General features: G+C 36.2%; 1 protein-coding gene across 1 annotated transcript in view; it reads left to right on the forward strand.

Moving 5' to 3' along the window:
• The window catches only part of COL21A1 (collagen type XXI alpha 1 chain), a 171,950-nt gene that overhangs the window by 126,442 nt on the left and 22,987 nt on the right, over window positions 1-22,521 (forward strand). Inside the window, exon 16 of the mRNA XM_053904790.1 lies at window positions 5,216-5,269. Within this exon, the coding sequence (XP_053760765.1) occupies window positions 5,216-5,269 (54 nt within the window). The remainder of the gene's footprint in view (window positions 1-5,215; window positions 5,270-22,521) is intronic.

The raw sequence follows: 22,521 nt of genomic DNA on the forward strand, positions 1-22,521 counted from the left end.
TGTAAATTCAGGACAGTTTGTTGGTTTGGTGGCAAGATGTCTAACTTCTCTTTCCTCTAAGGAAGTGTAAATTATCACCTGTTGAGAGGCAGGGAAAAGGGAATTTCTGTTGATTAAAGAACTTTTAGCTCTGTGGAGAATGTGGTACAGAAGAGATTAAGAAAATATAGAAGCTGCTTTGAAGTGTATTTGAAGCTGGAAGTTATCATCTGGTCAACAGTGGTACTATATTTCCCCTCCCACTGCTATACTTAGAAACCCAAGAGTGGGTCTGAGGAGGCTTTCCGTTTGATTAACTCAATATTGAGGTTTGCATAAGCAAGTGCTGTGCTTGAACAGTGAGGCAAAGGGATAAGAATCTCAGTTAGCAATTGAAATACTGAAAAATGGTGTCGAAACTGGATCTGGAGAGAAGTGAACACAGGACAGGACACATGATAACAGACACAATTTATGGATACTTCCTACATGCCTGGCTCTTTTCCCAGCATTGTATATGCATTCTCCCATTAAATTCAAAAGTCATTGAACTACAAGTGGAAAAAAGAAATTATCCTCTTAGAGATGAGGCAACTAAAGAATGAGGAGATTAATAATGTGTCCTAGATCATGTAGCCATAATTTAATAACCACTGAAAGTGTCTTTCACCAAATTGTTGAAAAATCATGTTATAGCCAAATAATCTTTCTTCAATATAGGAAATGATGATGGAACTATGGCCTCTACTATTTTTGTGGTATTTTAGCTAGATTAAAATATTGACCATCTTTTTAAAAATACTCATGTTTTCTAAATGATAATGCTAAGCCATAGCAGTACAAATATGAAAATACCATATTATTTGAAAAAAGTGAAGCCTAAAACAAATCATAAGGTAAAGGATTGTTGAAACCCCAACTTTTTGATGACAATGAAATAGCAAACTTTCATGAATCTTCCCTTCTGTGTCTTGAGATGTGCAAGGTACTTTCACAAAGCCTCTTAATTTGTTTTCTTAATAAAAGAATCTTGGGAGTTGGGAGTATTAATGCCACTTAGACATTATGGTCAGATTAATACAGATTAATTAATTTATCCAGAAGTGCGGTCATTTACATGGCAGAGCTAGAATTCTAAGCCTAGTTTGTGTGATTCCCCTCTATGCATGATGGGTCCCAAACTTCTTGTCTATTTATTTGGTAACCCGGGAGAAGCTTCCCTAGTCTTATATCTTCAGTATATCCTTTGGTATGGTAGAGATTTGTTTACAAACTAAGAATAAACCATGAATTAAGATCAAAGTCAAAGTATTTAATAACAAAGTAAGGAACTTCCTCAAAATTAAATTATATTTTAGTGGTCACACACCTGATTTTGAGGGTTGCTATGACCACAAACTAAATTATTCTCCATTCTTTTAATTTTTTTTTGTGGGTAAGTACCAGTGACCACAACATGAAAGGAAATACATATACAATGCGAGTTTTACGTATCTGTTTTTGGTTAAATTTACTTCTTAAAAATAGCTGCTTTTTGTGGAATAAATCGTCGTTGACATTAGCTGTAGAAATTGGATTTAGGGATAATGTTTAGCATAGCATCTTTTCAGTTATTTTATATCAAATAAGAAGTTAATAATAGAATGCAAAATGATAGATTAGAGCTAGGGGCATTTGTTTTCCACCAGCCAAACAAATTAGCATGTGTCAGGTTCTCCAGGTCATGAAAGCAATCAGATGATCAGGTTACGTCACAACACTGCACTTCACAGGTTAGTTGTGTACGGCATTTAATTATTTTATGGAGAATGGCTCCAAAGAAATCATCATTCATCTCCCAATGAAACATTATTCAGAGAATCAAGAGCATACTTCTAGGTAAAGATTATTTGTCATTGTCTTATGATAACCAAACTCCGTAATTTCACAACAGCGAGTGCTATAGTGCTGTGCATAAATGTTTCTCCCCATTTCCTTTATCCTCTTGGAATCAAGTATTTAAGAATAAATAGCCAAGTCCTCCTTCCTTCATATGCTCTTTAGTTGTTTGTAAAGAAGGGGACATAAAGCTTTACATGTAGTCATGCGTTTCATTTGGCACAATTCTAAATATTGTAGGTGATAAAACACTCATGTAGATATGTTCCTTGCCTTCAAAGAATGTACAACTCAGGAAAACAACACTTCCATAAACAAGATATCTGTTGAACAGCATAGCCATCATAAAACTCAGTGCCAAGTGTAAAACTGTACAGTGTCATTATAGTTCACACAGAGAGGTGTTGGTAAGCGAAACCAAGGATGTATAAGTCTCTTGAGATATGGGCTAGAGCATTGGTCCCAGTGGCCACCGTCCAGCACTTTCTGGGAACTTGTTGGAAATGCCAATTCCTGACATCTACCCCACACCTATTGAATCAGAAACTCTGGGGTGAAGTCCACAGTTTTCAGTCTAACAAATTCTCCAGGAGATTCTGTTGCAGCTAGTATGAAAATCACCGCTGTAGATACTAAAATAGTGATATTTTATTACTATTTATTATCTAGTGATAGATAATAAAATAGTGATATTTTGTTCATATGATGATGTATCATTATGTTTAAGAAGTAGGAATAGAAAGAAAATAAATCCTCAAATAATTTGGGGACTTAATTATTGATAATCCTTGATGATGATTAGTAAGCTTTTAAAAAACCCTCTGCTAATTAGAATAAAAAAATAAGATGAAGTCTTCAGAGTAGTAGAAGGAGACAGTTTTTTTGTCAGCTAAAGTAGTCCTGTAATTCCAGATTACTTGTTTCTCCTATTTGACAACTGCCCTCCTCCCTTTATATACAGAAGATCTAAACTACAGATTTGCTTAGCAAGTCACATATGACAGTACCTGGAGGTATGGGAAGGTAAGTGGCCTAATGATTTAAAGATACACCATGTCCCTCACATCATCAGAGTCAGCTGGGTGTGTTAAAACCGACTGCTGGGCTCCACCATCCAGAGCTGCTGATTTGTTAGGTCTGAAATGTTGTGTTTTTAAGTTCCCACATGAAGTGAGGCTGAGCTGGCTGATGTGGGGGAATGAATGGTCCTGTTAATCTTAATGTCGAGTTTAGATGTAGTCGTTGTAGGATTTCTCTGTTTTATTAAGTCCTGACAAATCCCTTTTCTTTAATTTTTCAGACTTGGTAACCTATAGCTTTTAAACTTAGTGGATCCTACATATATCCTTGTTTCTCTGAGATTTTCATTAGCTTTTCTGTAGAACCATCAGGCCAGCAGCACTCCCCCTCCCAATGTGGTTAATTTACAGGAAACATCATTCTTTGCTCCCTCTGTCATCACTTGTCAGCTGGTGTTTGTAAATAAAATTGGAACAGATGAAATATTTGGCTTTCGCTGGTATTTCACTGTGCCTATGAAATGCAAGAATTCATAAAAGTGGGAGAACACTGGTTCCATAAAGTGAGACGGTTGAGTTTTTTTCCTAAGTGCTGATTATGTTAGCCAGGTTCTTCGTTTTGTGGTTCGTTTTTTACAGTTTTGGGAAATTCATTAGAATCTGAAACTCTGGAAAACAATGTTGGCATATGCATCGGTACGTGTATTCTGAGACTCTTTACCCTTAGATCTGTTTCCACTCAGGCATTTGAAGCATTTACAAGAAAAATGCTTTTGTTTTGCTTTCTTGCTCTCATGTAGAATGAAATGTTTTTTCTGGTATGAAGGAAAGTGTGGCATAATTGCAGAGAACTTTGCTTGTTATGATGCAAAATTTGGCTGAACAGAAAACAAAATATGGCTCCTAATGACTGTTAGGTTAGAAAGCCTAAATGTTTGGGGGTGTGTCTGTCTGTGTCTGTGTGTGTATTTTAGGAGGCTTCTCCCCCACTACCCCTTATTTGTGTCTCGGCAGTTTAATAGCTGTATTCATCTGTAAATGTTACATATTTTATGAATAAATTCAGCTAATATTTATAAGCAGAGTGTCAGATACTTTTGTATACACTGGCATTTTGGGAAAAAGTTTGAGAATGCTAAAAGGTGGATGTAAAATAAGATGCTTAAATAATTTGAACATAGTAATTTAAAGGCATAAAACTGAAAACTAGGATAGTTTTTATAGCTACCTAAAAATAAGCATTTTAAACATATAAAATGTTTATTTTAAATAGGTAGATACTATGGGGCGCCTGGGTGGCTCAGTTGGTTAAGTGTCTGACTTCAGCCCAGGTCATGATCTCATAGTTTGTGAGTTTGAGCCCCGCGTCTGGCTCTGTGCTGACAGCTCAGAGCCTGGAGCCTGCTTCAGATTCTGTGTCTCCCTCTGTCTCTGCCCCTCTGCCACTCATGCTCTGTGTCTCTCAAAGATAAATAAACATTAAACAAGTTTTTTTTTTTTTAAATAGGTAGATACTAAATGAAAGTGCCAAATAATTTCAAGTAATAGCCTATAAATCCATTTAATGAAAGTTTTATTTGTTTTTAAAATGCAACTGTTGCTTGCAAGGTCAAATTAGAATGATCAATTCTTATAGATCCAAAAGAATGTTCCAATTCATTGGGTCCAGTACAACAGAATGATCATTTTTAAAGTAAAAAGGAAGATAAAAATATGAAAGGATTCATTTCACCCTCTTGGTCTTTTTCTAGATTGTCTATATTTTGGTAATTTGTTCTTCTATTGAAATCCTATCATTGTTTCGCCAAATTACAACAAAAATCTCCTTGAAATTTCTATTGAAATTGTACTAAATTTTGATTAATTTGGAGACATCTGACATCCTTATGCTATGAAGACTTTATAGCTTCAAAACTATGAAAAAGATTTTCTATCCATAAGGAGGATATGTATCTCCTTTTATTTAGGCTTTTTACCTAATTCGTTAATAGAGATCTATAATTATACATAAAAAATCTTGTATTCTTGTTAGAATTTTTCTTAGTCAAAGTTTTGTTTGCTATTTTATTATTTATTTAACTTATTTTTTAATTGAAGTACAGCTGACACACAGTGTTATAGACAGTTTCAGGTATACAACATAATGATTCAACAATTCTGTATATTATGCTGTACTCACTGTAAGTACAGTTGCTGTCTGTCACCATATAGCGTTATTAATAATCTGGAAGTAATTTTTATGTTTGTATCTAATGTGCTTTAATACTCACTTATATATATTTGTTTTCTAAGCATGCCTGAAAATAGAATCCTCTATTTTCTTTTTTTATCTTTAAAAGGGAGAAGTGGGACCTCCAGGTGCTCCAGGTCAGGATGGATCACGGGGAGAGCCTGTGAGTATCTTCTTAATTGTGTTCCAAAAGATGAGGTTCGTTTCCTGTCGTGAAATCCTCTAAGTGCTCCTGTCAGATGCCCTGTTCTTGTTCAGTAACTTTCAGTCTGAGATGTCATAACGTCTCTTTATGGAACACTGTAAAATAGTGAACTATTTAGTCCTTTTTGCAAAACAAGAAGAATGTTGCCAGCAGACAGTTCCCGTGCAGTATGAATTATGATCATGAGTACTCGCGCCTGTGCAGACAAATGGCTAATACGAACAACAGGGTCTGTTGCTGACCCTTTAGTCAGTGTCACCTTGTCACTGGTTCGCTGTTTTGTAGTCTGCTTTCTGGGATCATGCGTTCAATAAGAATTGGGGTAAGAAACATATGGTGGAAAAAGTACCGATTCTGAATCCTCAATATATGTGTCGTTAGCAAGTGCGCCAGGGGACTCAGTTTCACTTACAGTCTCCCCCGCCTTTTATTCCTACAACTCCTGGCCGACATTGGCCAACATTTAAAGATCAGCAGGTCTCATTTTATTCGTCAAAGTTACTTATTGTTAGGGAATTTGCAGTTTGTTTTGGGGATAACTAGATTAAGAAATTTAAAAATCGCCAAGATATATTGCAGTTTATCACAGCATGTTCACACGAGCCCTCAGAGTCTAAATACTGGACAGAAGAGGGAGAGAGGAATCATTAAAGCCTCTTACATGGACAGACTGAACTCCTCTTAGGATGCCGCAATCAGATATTGATTAACTTCTCATCTTGTGTATTATAATGCATTAGCGCAAGTTCTCTACACAGCTACTGCCTTCAGGGAACTTATAATCTAGTAAAAAAAAAAAAAAAAAAAAAGGATGCAAATCCTTGCCAACCTGCAGCAATTTTTAGTAAATGCCAAGTAGGGATTTAACATGGAATCTGAAGGCCAGGGTTTAAAGATAGTTTCTGCCACACTCCAGCTGTGCAAGCTTGGCTAAATCAATTTGCCTCTTTGAAAACTTTTCTCCTTATCTGTGAAGTGTGCATACTTAACCATACCTACTTTGCTGTGTTGTTGGGAGGCTTACATAGGAAACATGAAAAAAAAAATGTGAGAACATTGCACAAATGCATGGAGTTATCTCAAGTGCAGAAGCAGTAGAGAAAGGGAATCTTGTATCATGAGGAATATTTATGAAGGATTTGGGGCTAGATTTTATCTTGAAAGGGTGACTGGGAAAGAAAGGAAGACAAGAGGGAGAAAGAATATTAGTAAAGGCACACAGGCTGGGATGGTTAAGTGTGTGCCCAAGAAATGATGAAATGATTTTTTTTTTTTTTTTTTTTACTGTTTATTGAGAGAAAAGAAGAGAGAGAAAGAGAATCCCCAGCAGGCTCCACAATGTTAGCGCAGAGCCTGATGCAGGGCTCAATCTCAGGAACCATGAGATAGTGACCTGATAGTGGAAACCAAGAGTGGATGCTTAACTGACTGAGCCACCCAGTGCCCCATGATGAATTGATCTTAATGAGGTCCTGAGGCTGCACTGATAGGTCCTTACTGGGCGGTAGGAAGTGAAGTTGGGAAGTTGGATAGAATCATAATATGGAGATCCTCAACTCCAATTTGGGAGAGAAGTAATTCGGGAAGTAAACTTTTTTCACTTGCCATGGAAGTGACATGAGAAAACAAGAGTAATGTGATATAAAATAGTGCTTTAGAGGCAACTATGAGCTCCTGATAGATTCAGGATGGATTGAAAAGAGAAGAGACTGGAATCAAGACGTCAATTTGCTAACTATTTTGACAGACTGGGCATGGGCAAAATAAGGCCTCAGGGTGTGAATTGGAATGGAATGTGAACACCGGATGTCTGACTCATAATTTTTATTATTAAGGAAGAATTCTAGGACTTGGTAACTGGATATGAGAGTGGGTATGTTTATTTGTTCTTATTTCAAACAATATAAAGTGTGTGTGTGTGTATGTATGCACGTGTGTGAGCACATGTGCATGCATTTACATGAACACGGGCAGGACAAGGGAAGACAGACAGGCGAGAGAGAGAAAGTTCAAATGGAATAGGAGAGGGAAATAAGAGACAACTGAAATGAAAAACAGGTTATAATTGGAGCTGATTGTGTTTTAAGTCTTTGAGTCAGTTATTTGGATTGTGACTCTTCCCACAGAAACAATGTTAGAAAGGGTAGACTGACCAAGTGTAAATGTGAGCAATTATGCAGTGTGAGCGGCATATATTCACTTTAAAAATAATACTGTTGGGATCCTGTTAATTAAGCCAGATAGGATAAATAGGAAATTAGGGGCCCTCAGGGGCTCTTTTCCTCTCCCAAGGATGCCTGTTCCTTACAGCAGCCAGAAGCAGATGGCCATCTGTGTTTTCTTGTGCCCTGCCTGCTCCCACTTTGTTCAAGATTTACCTTCATCTAGAACTTTTGCACTAGGATAAAATTCCATCCCAGGCAACATGGATGGCCCTTCGGATTTAAACCTTTTCTTTCTTTGCTCCCTTCCTGTTTTCACTGTGTTCCCAGAATGTATACGGCATTGGTTTTAGTGAGAGAAACAACGGGACTGCCCATGGAGCCATACAGACTCGCAGGGGAGGTAGGCAGTAAAGGGATAAAGAAACAAAAGCTAATTACAAAGTTCCAAGGCAATCAAGGTGTTGGGGCAGGGAATCATGGTAGTGGGACGGTGGAAGTATCTGGAATGTAATCTCTTCTAAACCAGCGACATAGAAGACTGGGAGTTACCAAGTGTAACTCTTTGGACTCTCTCCAGTTCTGTCCCATCAGATCAGGGAAGGCAAGAACAGTCCCTACCCCTCCTCTCCCTCTCTTTCTCTTTCCTGCAAACCTCTGGAGAAGAAGCCAGGATTCCCAGGCCAGAAGACATATTCTCTTAGGAAAGCAATTAATAGATTAAGCATCTAAAATTGGCCCACGTTATCTGGATAGAATTCTTGTGATGTGTATTATTTTACAGTAAAGAATGTAATTACAAATTATTCCCTTCCTTTGGCCATTAATGAAAATTTGGTTGTTAGAAGTAACATCCTGGGAAGATTGATCTTTACCATTTGTGGAAAAGCTTTGAAAACAGGAGAAAATGAAAGTTTTTATATTTGGTAATGCAAACAAATGAGTATTCTTCCATTGCATGTGGATGTGGGTTGTAAGTATTTATGATGAATGATTTAGCCCGCTAAAAAGGACATGTTCACTTTGTTTTATAATGTGGCAGCCAAAAATTAATGGAGCTTAAATTGGAAGGGCAGAAGCTCTTAGAAAAATGCTTTAAAGCTAATTAAACACAGCTTGTAGCAGCCAGATCATGGTTCATCCCTGTAAGCAGATTGATAAATATGAACCCTAATTCCTGGAATTCAAATTGAGGACAAAGGCTATATTTCACTGGGAAAAGATTATATTGTCCAAAGTACAATTACATTCAAATGCCCATACTTTGAATTTTAAAGTCTAGTATAGGCCAATTCTAATGGTGATTTAGTCCCAAAGGTGATTTACTTTCTAAGTGCCAAATTATACATACTTAACTTCAACCCAGGTGACCAGATACTCAGTTCTAACACTTGCTGGACATATTATAATGGGTTTCAACCACGGAATGCTCCGTTTAAGGATTATAGTCTGATCATTCATTGTGCCAGACATTATACTATTCCAGGAGAACGTGAAGATTAATTTGTGAGGGCCCTGCCCTCAAACAGTCACACGAGCCAGTAGATAGTTTAGTAGAAATGTTAAGGAGGTAGGCACATGGGGTCTTGCAAAGTTGAAGAAGATGTGTGTAACACTATATGAGTTTGGGATCATCACTTGGCCCAATTCATTCTTCTTTTCTTTTTAATAATAGCATTATTGAGATATAATTCACGTACTGTACAATTCACTCGTTTAAAGCACATAGAGATACATTTCCTAAACAAGGTAGTCTCTTGGCCACATCCTGGAAGATAAATAGGAGTTGTCTAGTTGTTTGGCCTGGCAAGGCAGGAACCTGTAGCATATTCCACAGTGTCAAAGTAAAAGAAATCATGATACTTTACGAAAAGCTGACACTAGTTCAGGCTGCTTAGGATACATGAAAAGGATGGGATAGAAATAGAAGATGAGGTTGTGGGGGTTGGTAGCAGCCAAATCCCAAAGGGCCCCATATGTCTGTGCTGTTTGCCCTTAAATCTGACAGCAGTGGGACCTTTTCAAAGGTTTTGAGTAGGCAAGTGAGTTGATCAGAGTTAGAAAGTTTAAAATTTTTTTAATGTTTATTTTTGAGAGAGAGAGAGTGTGAGTGAGACAGAGGTACACAAAGAATCTGAGGCAGGCTTCAGGCTCTGAGCTGTCAGCACAAAGCTCTTTGCAGGGCTTGAACTCGCGAACTGTGAGATCACGACCTGAGCCAAAGCCAGACGCTGAACCAGCTGAGCCAGCCAGGTGCCCCAAATTCAGAAAGTTTTAGAGAGGTGATTCTGACAGCAGAAAAGAGAATAGATAAAGGTGAGCTGAGGTAGAGGACAGAACCTTGCAGCTGTCTAGCTGGGCTGTGCCCCAGTACAACTAGGGCATGAACATTGAGAGTGGGAGGAGGGAGTGGGGTGGGACTGGTTTGAAATGAACTGAAAGGTGGACCAGCAGGGTTCAAGGACCAATTGCATGTGTTACTTAATGATGAAAAAGGATGACTCTCAAAGTTCTGCATGGATGATAGCACAGGGAGACCAAGCAATAAATAGAAAAGAGAGCAGGGAGAATAAGTTTGTACTGAGGGAGATGATCGTACGATATTTTCACATGGGACTTGCTGGATAATAACAAAGACATTTAAATGGTGTCCTGTGCTTTGGGTAATGAGAAAAGAATAGACATGTACAAATGGAGGCTAATACAATTCCAATAAGAGATAGTGGGTCAGATTCAAGGAAATTATAGGCGGATTTTGTGAATAACTAGGGTGTACTAGGTTGAAAATGCCCCCCCCCCCAAGATAATCAGACCCTCTAATGCCTGAAACCGGTAAATGTTATCTTACTTGAATGAAGGGCCTTTGCAGATGTGATTAAACTAGGATATGGTGATAGAGAAACAATCCTGGATTGTCTGAGGGGTAGCTGATACAAGTTCAAAGGTGCTGAGAGCAGAATTAAAGTCAGAGGCAGAGGTGAGAACGTGGTGGCTGAAGTAGGAGTGATACAGCTACAAGTCAAGGAATGCTGACAGTTACCAGAAGTTGGAAGAGATGAAGAATGGATTCTCCGCTAGAGCTTCTGGGGGGAACACAACCCTGTTAAGCTCTGGACTTCAGACTTCTGGCCTCCAGAAGTGGGAGGGAATAAAATTCTTTTGTTTCAAATGACCAAGTTTGTGGTGACTTTTTTTTACAGCAGCCACAGGGCAGTAGTACACGGGGGCTTGTTATCAAATCATTTGTGGAGTGGACCCGTGTCAAAAGGCGTGTGAGCACATACTGATACCTATCACACACTTCGTAGTAGCACATGTATCGATTAAAACCATTTGGGATTAAAGCACATAGGTAAACAAGTTTCAGTGACAGTTTGGTTAAAAGCAAGGCTCCCCAGCCACAGATATCTTCTGATTTAGAAATTTTGCTAAACTGTCAAGTGTTTTTAAAACCTTAATGCATCAACTTCTCATTTTTCTATTTTTGTGTCATTCGATTTGGTAACTTTTGGCCTATAGGTCTTGCACGGTTGGAACAGTTTAAATGTCTGATACTTAATGTGTTATATATATAAACTGTGTAAAATGTATATGGATTTAAACATAGTTTAGAAAAATTGATACTATATGAATGTGTATGTGTAAAAAATAATCTGCACGGTAAACATACAGTTTAATCCTGTTTTGGTTACCTGGCTTATTTTTTCCCCAGGTTGGTTTTTGATGTCTGTTATGTTCCATTTATTTATCTGTATTTTATTTTCTCCCCTGAGCATGCCATTGTTTTTGTAATACATTATAAAAAAAATTGAGGTCTGGATTGTGAGTGGCTTACAGTGTTTCCTTTCTGTTCTGTTTTTAAAATATGTTAAGCTTGTCAGATGACATTTTCATTTTTGTGCCGAGGAATAGAGAACAATCAGATTGCTCCAAGGAATCCTCATGTGTTTTCACAAATCACTCCGATTTTATCTTGGGCAGTTAAGTGGATGGGATGACAGGGCACCGACACACCAAATTCAATTAGTTGAAAAACAAAAACTGGAAACATCCATATTTGACCAAATGAACTTTTAGGGCAAATCATCATGTTGACCAGCTACTTTCCCATGGCCCATTGTTGCTGGCCAAATTATCTGTGGTGTCAACATTTCCACTGCTTCTTTGTCATAGCTGTTCTTGTCCTGCTGCTCCATCCTGATGACATGCTGTATTTAGGGTAACATTTTTCCTCAGACGGTCTGAGGCGTTTGCTCGCTACTTCTCTCCTGATCAGCCAGCCCCTTGTGGCTCATGGCGAAGATGTGTAAGCAGGGCCTGGACTCCACTCTTTGAGCCAAGATTCCTGGAGCTCCATGAGGATGAGAGAAAGGATGGCACTTTTTCTGGAGCTATGGAGGTGAGCACACGTTTCTAAAATAAGGATGTGTTAAGCCTTTTTTATTCTGGAAATGTTCGCTGTATCATTTTTCTAGGAATGAAGATGTAGTGTTCCCTGTACTATATATTCAAGGACATTGGCTCATAGAGGTTTCTGTTTCCTTTCCTCATGTCTTTAGAAAATTTCTAAACCCCCAATTTGTGTTTGTGTGTATGGTGTAATGTTAGCTGCTGAACTGGTCCAAGTCATCATGTACTTAAGAGACGAGTAGGTGTTTTGTTTAATTGCCTTTTCTCTGGTGTGGTGATTTGACTTGTCATTTTTCTGCTTATAAGCCAAAGACATCCATAAACTTCTTGGGAGAAAGTTAATGTCAAAAGGCTATGGTGGTTTCCCATGTGGAATAATTCACTTTATTATATTAGCAATGTGGAGGTATCCTTATTTACCTACTTGACTGTATTTTTTAATTTATATTGAGAAGGAAGAAATTATTAGGAAGAGAAAAACCCAAGTTCTGTTTTTGTTCCTATTTGATTGGCATTTGAGTAACAAGCTTTTTAAAATATTCTGTAGAGATTTGTAACATCTTTTTCCCACTCTTCTTTCAGGCACCAGGAAGGACACATCCTTGTTATGTGTTGAGTGAAACAAGCTTAACCCGATGTTTCCTGAGAATTTCACGTGGCATTTCTTAGTATCAAGGCAGCTCGCATTTAACAACTTAGAATATTCGAAAAATTGAATTGTATTTATTATTGTAATAATCCCCTGCTGATTCCAGGGTGGGTTATGTTTTAAAACCTGATTGAGAGTAAACCCTTAGAATGAATTTTGAAGTTGGTTTTATCTAAATTAAATAATGTATAAGTCTGATTTATCTGCAGGAGTGATTAACTTTGTTCGGTGATATCTGCAATTTTTTGGTTTCCCAGAATAAGGCCTTTGGCTTTGTAGTGACTATGAAAATATTGTATCTGTTTCTTTAAACATAAAAAACAAATGGCCCATTATCTGTATAAATTAGTTAATAAAATCCCACTAGATTTAACAAATGATTCACTTAATTCTTTCCATTATAAATGATTCCACTGGCAGAGTAAACCAGACCACCATCAAACAACTTTAATAAAGTGACTTTATGGATTTTAAATTTGGGGGCTCTGTGTTTATGGTACTGATCATTTTTCTGTTCTGAAGAAATCTTTTAAATATGTTCATTGTAAAATTATTGATCAGCATTAAAATGGATTTATTTCAGTCTTTCCCTTGTTTATTTGTTTCCTTATAATTCAAAAAGGCTTTATCGATTTCTGAAATGACAAGAGCGTTGAATGTAATTGAACCTAGGAAATGACGTGTGATTAGTTCTTAGAATGGTTAACATATAATATGGGTAAATAGAATCTTCATGTTGCTTACATAGGCTCACTTCTCACTGACATGGGGATTGATTACATCCACCTCTGGAGAATGGGTGACAGGAAGCTTACATCACCATATGTACAGGATATTTAGTCTAGGTTTCAAAGCTTTCAAGACTTTGACTTTAAAATTATGTTCTTTAGTCATACAGGGGCTGGGGTTGTTTTGTATACTTTTAATCTTGTTATAAGGTATCATACGATACTTTTGAATTAGTCCAAATACATTCTCCATTTTCAAAGCATGAAACTACAGAATTAACAATGTTGTTTAAGACAAGGCATATATATTTTAATACTGGATTCATGATCCATATTAGTGGCTATTTTAGCAGACGAAATGAGAATGTTTTCCATTCGTTCTATTTTCACAAGTGTGGAAACTAATACATTGTTGATGTGATGTGGAGTGCACACTTTGGTAACTAGATTATTTCATTCTAAACAGCTCTTGTTTTTATATTTTAAGAAATATTTTCAAAATGCTTGAGTGTGGTTACCACATTGAGCACTAGACAAATGTTTGATGTCCCTGAGAACATCAGAAAATCATTTATATTCTCAGTATGTTAGGGTGTGTAAAATACATATGGGGAATATCTGAGAAAGAGCACTTAAAAATACTTGTTTATACCAATGTGCATTTTTATTTTTGATGATGAGGTAAGCTCCTAATAAGTAATTGATTGCCAATAGTTCTAGGTACTTAGATGGTTTATAAAAATGATTTCTATAATTTTGAATACTGAGGTGTTCTATTGCTTGAAATGTATGCTTAGTTAAGCCATAGCTGCTTTGCTGTTTTAATTTTGGTTCCTTAAAAATGTGTGGCTTTGAAATGCTTTTGGCATAGATAGATAATTCAGGGGTTGTAGGGGAAAAACCCAAGGTATGTTTTAACAAAAGAGTGTATGAATCATGAGTAGACTAGTATTTATGAATATATTCTAGAAGTCATGTACTACCCTAATGGTTCAATCCAATGGAAATTATCAAATAATATTGGAATATTAATTTCTTTTAATAGTTTTATTAGAACATAGGGACTAGGATTTTTCAGTGAAGATCTCTTGCGGGTGAAGTATAAAGACTGATTTGATAAACTAATACTAAAATCAGGGCTAAAGAGTTTTATGATCTATCAGTTTTAAAAACAATGAATAATTTCTTTGTTGTGATAGAATTTTCTTTCTGCTGGCTACATAAAAAGAGTGCACTTAACTGATGGATTTAGGTGGAATATGGAGAACTTCTGAACAGTGGATTTTAAGAATGAAATGACTAATCACACAAAATGGGAAACCACCATTAGAGAACTTTAGAATTGTTGCAGATTCTTTTTTTTTTTTTTTTTAATTTTTAGTGTTTATTTTTGAGAGAGAGAGAGAGAGACAGAGCACAAGTGGGAGAGGGGCAGAGAAAGAGAATAAGAGAGACAGAATCTTAAGCAGGCTTCAGGCTCTGAGCTGTCAGCACAGAACCTGATGGTGGGGCTCAAACTCATGAACCGTGATATCATGACCTGAGCCAGAGTCAGACACTTAACCAACTGAGCCACCTAGTTGCCCTGAATTGTTGCAGATTCTTATTGAGATGTGGAGTCAGGTGTTAATATTTGCTAGCAATCACAGAATGTACAATACTGTATCCGGTGGCTTTAGATGGAACAATTGTTCTCCAGTTAGGAGAAATAGAAAATTTACTCAATAAACATATTGTACAAAAGTTTATATGAAAAGCCTGTGGTAGGTTAAGACTCTTAAATGCCATTAAAGGCAAATGAAGTTAATCATGAAAGGCTGAGTATTAAGAATTTTGATAAAGGGTTAAAAATTGGTGGGGAAATGATCTATAGTTGTTTTTGACCAGAGAGACATAACATGGATTATAAGAAAATTTAATTGGTAGATAATCATAAATAAAAAAAACTCTTTGATGACTATTCTAGCTTAACACTCCAATGCAAATAACGTTCAAGAGTCTTTTTTTTTTTTTTTTCAGTACACGTAGAGCAGTGTTTCTCCAGCTCTGATCCAGAGTACCTTAATCAGAATCTCCAGAGATGGTTATTAAAGTTCCATTTCTTGGCCCATTCCAGTCCTAATGTATCAGAATTAGGAACTGAAACCAAGGAAACTGCATTTTTAATGGCTATCTTATGTGTGTCTGATAAAAAAAAAAAAAAAGAAAACTAGTGATATTAAAGACTATGATACAGGTTAATCAAAATAGAGAAATATGCAGGTAGTAGAAAGACAAAGTTACCTACTCCAGGAGAAAAATTAATTTTAGTGACATTAGTAAATGAAAATGGAATTATTATCTTATTATTTACCTCATTATTTTTTAAGGTTCTATGTGCTTTAATATCTTTCTCTGACTAAATAAATTTCAATATTGCCATGAATAATAATATGAAATTATATTTCCAAATGGATTCAGTATTCTTGGTGTATTTAAAATCATTTATAACTTTTTGACAAAACTTCAGAAGCAAATTTGTCTTGGAAAATAGAAATCTGCATGCAATTGAATAAGACTAAAGTTATTTATATGAAGATAGATAAATCCTCACAAAGATAGGAATTTGGTCACTTAAATTTATTTTGTTATAACTTGAATGAAACTTTTGGGTTATTAGTTATCCTAGATATTTGCTTTGAAGATGTTTATAGTCTTTAAAAAAACAATTTTTAGACCTGATGTGTTACCATTTTTATTTAGAAAAGTTCTGTTACTTCTGTTACAGAGAAATGGAAGAAATGGTGAGGAAGAAATGCCAAATTCCTGTATTTTTTTTCAAGGAAGTTGCTTCTTAAACACAGTATTTATTATTCTTCCCTAGATGGGAAGACTGAGGCCTTTGTCTAACAGTATGTCTTTAGCAATGTGTGAAAAGTATTCTGTGAGAATAACCTACCAAGGTGTGAAACTAAGCTAACATGTTACCCTCTCAGGTCACAGCAGTGAGTCAATCTCTGAGGTTGCACTGTACTTCTTGTTATTTTAGTTTTTTTTTAAATTATTTATATTGAGAGGTAGAGAGAGAGAGTACGTGGGGTAGGGGTAGAGAGAGAGAGGAGAAAGAACCTCAAGAAGGCTCCATGCTGTCAAGACAGAGCCCAATGTGGGGCTGGGTCCTAAGCTGAAATCAAGAGTCAGATACCCAAATGACTCAACCACCCAGGCACCCCTATGGGTGTGTGTGTGTGTGTGTGTGTGTGTGTTTAGCCCAATAGCCACAACCATTAGAATCTTTACTTTTTTATTTTGAAAAATAAATATTTAGCAGTCGTTTATTGAATGACTTAAATGTGAGGGGAAATATATTTTTTTCTGAGAAAGTTTTGCAATGTAAAACTGTGGGCAAACTTTTATTACTTATTGTACATTTCAAAAAATGTTAGAGAGTATCAGCAGGAGGAGGGGCAGAGAGAGGAGAGCGAGAATCCCAAGCAGGCTCTGAGCTGTCTGTGCAGAGCCCATTGTGGGGCTCAATCTCACTAACCATGAGATCATGACCTGAGCTGAAATCAAGAGTTGGATGCTTAACTGACTGAGCCACCTAGATGCCTCTATTTATTGTACATTTTATTTTATTTATATTTATGTATTATTCATTTTTATATACTTTAACTTCTCTGAAATAGGCAAAAAAATATAGAAGTTGTGTTGTAAATTTCAAAATCTGCCTTCATTTACCCAAATCCCATCCCCATGCCCAGAGATAACAATCGTTATTCATTTATTAAGATTCTTTCCAAACTTGTGTATACAAATACATAAACAGAACACATACACATTTTTAAGATAAAAAGTCATGTCTTTTGAAATTTTATTTTACTTCACAGTATTATAAATGTTTTGCCATATCTGGATATTAGAGAATATAAAGTCTATCTCGTTTATAGCATGGATGATGTATTTCATCTAACTTCTCCTATTGATGTTATATATATTCCCATATACTATGCAATATTTTGGGGAAGGATGCATTCCTGTAAGTGGAATCGCTACTTCTAAATATAGCTTATGCCTTTATTACTGATTTTAAGCAGAAATGTCTAGTGTGTCACCAAGTATGATGTTTGCAATCGATTTCCAATGGATTCAGATTTAGGTTTACCAAGTTCTAGTCTTAGGTTCTTAAGAATTTTTAGTAATGCGTGATAAATTGTATAAAATTCACTTTCAGTACTTTTTAGATGATTTTTGTATTGTTCTTCCTTTAAACTATTAATAACTTATGTGAATGTATCATATGGGTATAGTTCTTAATGTTGAACATTCATTCCATCCTGAAACAAGCCCTGTTAATTCTCTGCTTTTCTAATGCACTGCTATATTTGATTTACTAACATTATAGTAAATCCATTTGTGTTTGTATTAAATTAGATGAGCTTGGAGGTTTCTTTTTTAGGTATTATTCTTGACTGGATTTGTTATTAGGGTATGGTGGCCTCATAATTTGAACTTCAATGATCTCCATCTTCAGGACCCTGGAGACATTTAAATAAATTAGAAACTATCTGGTCCTTGGATTTTAGGTAATATTTCTGTGGTAGGCAAAATAATGACTCTCTTCCTCCTCCTGAGAGATATCTGCGTCCTAGTTTCCAGGACATTTACCTCACATTGTAAAGGGACTTTGCAGTTGTGATTTAAGTTCATTGACCTTGAGATGGAGATATTATCCTGGATTATCTGAGCGGGCTCAGTCTAATCCCAAATAATTAGAAGTGGAAGAAGATGCTTGAGAAACGGGTCAAAAAGATTCAACTCCAGAAGGACTTGACCAGCCAGTTGCTGCTGTTGAAGATGGAGGAAGGGGACCATGATCCAAGGATTGTGGTAACTTCTAGAAGCTGGGAATGGTCTTTAGTTTATAGTTAGCAAGAAAACAGAACACTTTGTTTGTTTCCCCCATCCCCCTGAACTACAGGGAATTGAATTGTGCCAGTAACCTGAATGAGCAGGAAATGATTTTTTTTTTTACTACAGATTCCAGAAAGGAGTGCAGCCTTGACAAATCCTTGAATTTAGCCCAGTGAGACCCATGCATTACTTATGGCCTACAGAACCTTAAGAGAATATGTTGATGTTCTTTTAAGCCACTAAATGTGTGTAATTTGTCATGAGTCAATAGAAAACATCATTTCCTTTAAGTTTTTTCCTTTCAGTGAATGCTTTTTACTGTACTATCTCCTTTTTCAATAGGAAAATAGGGACATACATTTTATAAGCAGAGCAAAATTCACAGTGGGCTGAGTTGCACAATAAATATGATTTGGTGTAACAATATATGCATGTTTAAAAAATAGGTTATAAATAAAAGATACATGGACAACTAATTAGATGTAATTTTCATATAATTGGTTTTTATTTTATTAAGGTTAAAAATTCATTTGATTTCATCATCAAACTAGTTTCACCTTTGATGTTAAAAATTTTTTTTGGTGACTTCTATCATATGGAAAATTTTAAAGAGTAATTCAGTTTCTCTAAAAAGTGTATAAATTCTAAGCAACTGAGTTGACTGTAAAGGTCTTTGAAAAATTCATTTTCTTTTTTTTCCTTACTGAGAAATTCATCACACTTTGAGTTATACGGTGAAGCTCCATGTACCAAAAAATATGGTCTATATTTTTTAGGTTCTCAGAGGATCATAAATTCTAAAGCAGAAAAAAGTTTTGGAACTACTTTCAAATGGAATTGAATGTGTCTATATGCATACATTCATTTTAACTCACTAATATATTTTACGTGCATGATATCACTTGCTAATAATGTAAAGGGACAGGTTATTTTTCTGGATTCCTGGGTTCAGGGTGGTTATGTAACCTTCCCATGATGTGGGTAGTGCAGAGACCGTCCCTGAGTCTCTGAAACCTGTCCCCCTTCTCTTCTGAGTTTTTAGGTATGTTAATTTGTTAAACATTTGTCTCTTTTTTGTGTTGTCCCTCAAAATGATACTTGTACAATAACAAAGTTGTTTAGAATATCTTTTTGGCCTTTAAAAAATGTAGAGGGGTGCCCAGATGGCTCAGTCAGTTGAGCGTCCATCAGCTCAGGTCATGATCTCCCGGTCATGGGATTGAGCCCTAAATTAGGCTCTGTACTCAGCATGGAACCTGCTTAGGATTCTTTCTCTCTTCCTCTTCTCATTCCCTGCTTGCTTGAGTGTGCGCGCTCTCTCTCTCTCTCTCTCTCTCTCTCTCTGTCTCAAAATAAATATACGTTTTAAAAAAACATAGAAATGCTTTTAGATGTCAAAGAAAAATGCCTGTAACATTAAGCAACTTTGTACGGGGCTCCCAGATCACTTTTTCCTTCTGATAATATCCCTGTTAACTTTTTATGTCAAACTGGTGACACTTTATGTTGTATATAAACATGAGTATCCTAGAAATATTTACCAAAGCATTTTTCTGTTGAAATGACTTATCTTTGGATACTTTGGGTTCAGTCCCATGTGGGTCCTGATCTGTAGGCTAGGGAAGAATAAATTCATCCAATGTTACTCAGATTACTTTTTTCCCCTTGATGATTAAAGGCAGTTGTAAAACTGTGTTAAAGTATTCAGGGACATAGTAAAGCTGGTGATTTCCTTATTATGGGTTTATTGCAAGTATTTATATATTGGTTTCTTTTAGGTTTGGCAGCTATGTTTGTGAGTTACTTGTCTTTAGACTTCTCTTACCACAGAATAATCTTTCGTACATCATTCATAGTGGTCTGTCAGTTAGTGTGGAATTTTATAAAAGGATTGAAAACCATGAGGATCAGCTGAAAATATATTTGAAACTTTTGGTTACATTTTTTTCTGAAACAATTGTGATGAACTACATATAAATGTTTAAAAAGCAAAAGTCCTAAAGTTAGCCAAACAGGAAAAGGCACAGTTAATGGAAGAGGGGCAATACCATCTGGCACCCCCAAGGGAAGCCTTAGATTGCTGGAATCAATCATGGGTATACTGGGAGATTTTGGAAACAAAGGTAGAGAAAGGTGGAAAGACAAAACAAAACAAAACAAAACAAAACAAAACAAAAACTCAACAACATCCTGCATTGGAGAAGGAGGACAAAGTTTGAGACATGGGAGAGAATTGACTTCATCTATTTCACAACTTTCAAAGGTCAGGGAGGAGCTGTGAAAAGACAGTCATGAAGATGTATTCATTAATGTGCAGCATTGAGCTGAGCACTTGTGAGAGTTAATATAATGTACCAACTCTGTGATGCAGATCCCATTACTTTCATCATATAAAAAATGGGGATACTAAGATTCCACAGTTTAAATAACAGGCCTGGAGTCCATCAGCCACCGGATAATGGGCTGGCTGACTTCATTGTCAAAACTTGTAACTGCTTCCACTATGCTTTTTACTAATAATCATAATAATCATTGTGATTTTTTGTAGCTAATAAGAACAATACTTTAAACATAGGTGCTTTTTCTTCATGAATCTTTAGGAACAAACACATCACTTCTTGATATAATAGAAAACATAACATGCTTCTAATATATTGATAATTGTATATTAAATATCTCTACCACTCTACAAATTTTGAAAATTACCATTAATGGGGGTGCCTGGATGGCTCAGTCGATTAGGCATCTGACTCTTGATTTCAGCTCAGGTCATGATCTCACAGTTTGTGAGTTCCAGCCCTGCACTGGACTCTGTGCTGACAGCTCCGAGTCTTCTTGGGATTCTCTGTCTCCCTCTTTGTCTGCCCCTCCCCTGCTCATGTGTGCATGCATGCACACTCTCTAAATAAATAAAAACTTCTGAAAAACACCATTAACAGGTTAGATTTGTTTTTACTACACTGAAAATATTGCATTACTTACAGGCAGGTTGGATCCAAGATGCTCTGATTTCAGGGGTAAGGTAAATGCATTCATGGGACGTGAGAAAGTATCAAGTGATGTTTTATCTTTTCCAAGTAATGTATCATGGACACATTTCTTCTTTGTAAAGTAGTCTTTAGGAAATAAGGGCCAGACTTTTTATTCTAAAATATGTATTTCAATTCTTAATGACTTTTTTGTTATACATCAATGGTTTAACGGTTACAGAGAAGCTTTTAGAACATTTTTTTAATGTCTACATTTTTTCACCACAACATTATGCAGGATTTTCCAGTTGACTTTCTGCTCTTGCTCAAACCCAAACTGAAATCACAGAAGGGGGGAAATATGCCCCTTTACTCTTACCAAATAAAATGCTTGTTTCTGTCTTTATTTACACATTATCACAGTTGCCTGAATCCAGAACCACCCAGGCCAAAAGTGAAATATAAAATAGTTTGCTTGGAAAACATTTATTGTATGAAGTAATTGTTACTAAGTACTTTGGATCAGCAAACTGCTAAATTTCAAGTGGTTTTGAATAATATTTCTGCTAGTGTAAAATTGGCAAAATTTAGTGAATTTCAATAAGTGGAAGCCCAGGAAAATAAAATATAGGAGAATTTTATTAACTAATATAGCTCTGATTGGTTTCAGTTCTGGTTAGTCTGTCAACAGTCTTGTATTCTAGGCATGCTCATGGTATTATGTTAGTTTTGCCAAGAATTGCTTTCATAAATCAGGTTTACATTTTCTTTTTTAATATTATGTAGTTTTACATATTTTTGGTTGATATTTTTAAAATAAGACTTCTTGGCATAGTTGGGCATAAAATACATGACTTCATATGTCTGAAATATATTTTAATGTTTTACTAACATGTTAAGCAGACAATAGGAAAAAGAATTTTTTTCAGATCTGGAATCCCCCCAGAATACCCTCAATGTCTGATATGCTGAAATAACATTTGAGGCTCTATTCAAATATAGACCAAGTTTAGTATTATAATTATTTAGATAATAAGATGTCAAATCGGATCCAGAAAATGAATTGTGGGGGCTCTCAAGGCTTCTGGGAGATGGAGGCCAGGGTGCCTGGGTGTTACTCCGATTTTCCTCCACAGTGAGGATGTAGCCTTTCTGACCCTGAAATTGGCTTCAGAAAACAGGAGTAGGGGTAGGATATCTGTAACTGATTCATAGTGATATTGATTGTGTGAGGGCATAGAGACTTGAATAGTGATGAAACTAAACAATAAAGGGCACCATGCAGCAAGATATTCAGTTCCTCAGGTCTGACAGTATCGTGAGCAATTGCACAACCCCTTTAGGGATTCGTGGGGCTAAAGGACACTGAATGGCCACAGCTGCACCTCTTTCATTATAG

Source organism: Panthera pardus, unplaced genomic scaffold (genome assembly GCF_024362965.1).
Source record: "Panthera pardus isolate Hobbes unplaced genomic scaffold, ASM2436296v1 HiC_scaffold_17, whole genome shotgun sequence".
Taxonomy (NCBI): Eukaryota; Metazoa; Chordata; class Mammalia; order Carnivora; family Felidae; genus Panthera; species Panthera pardus.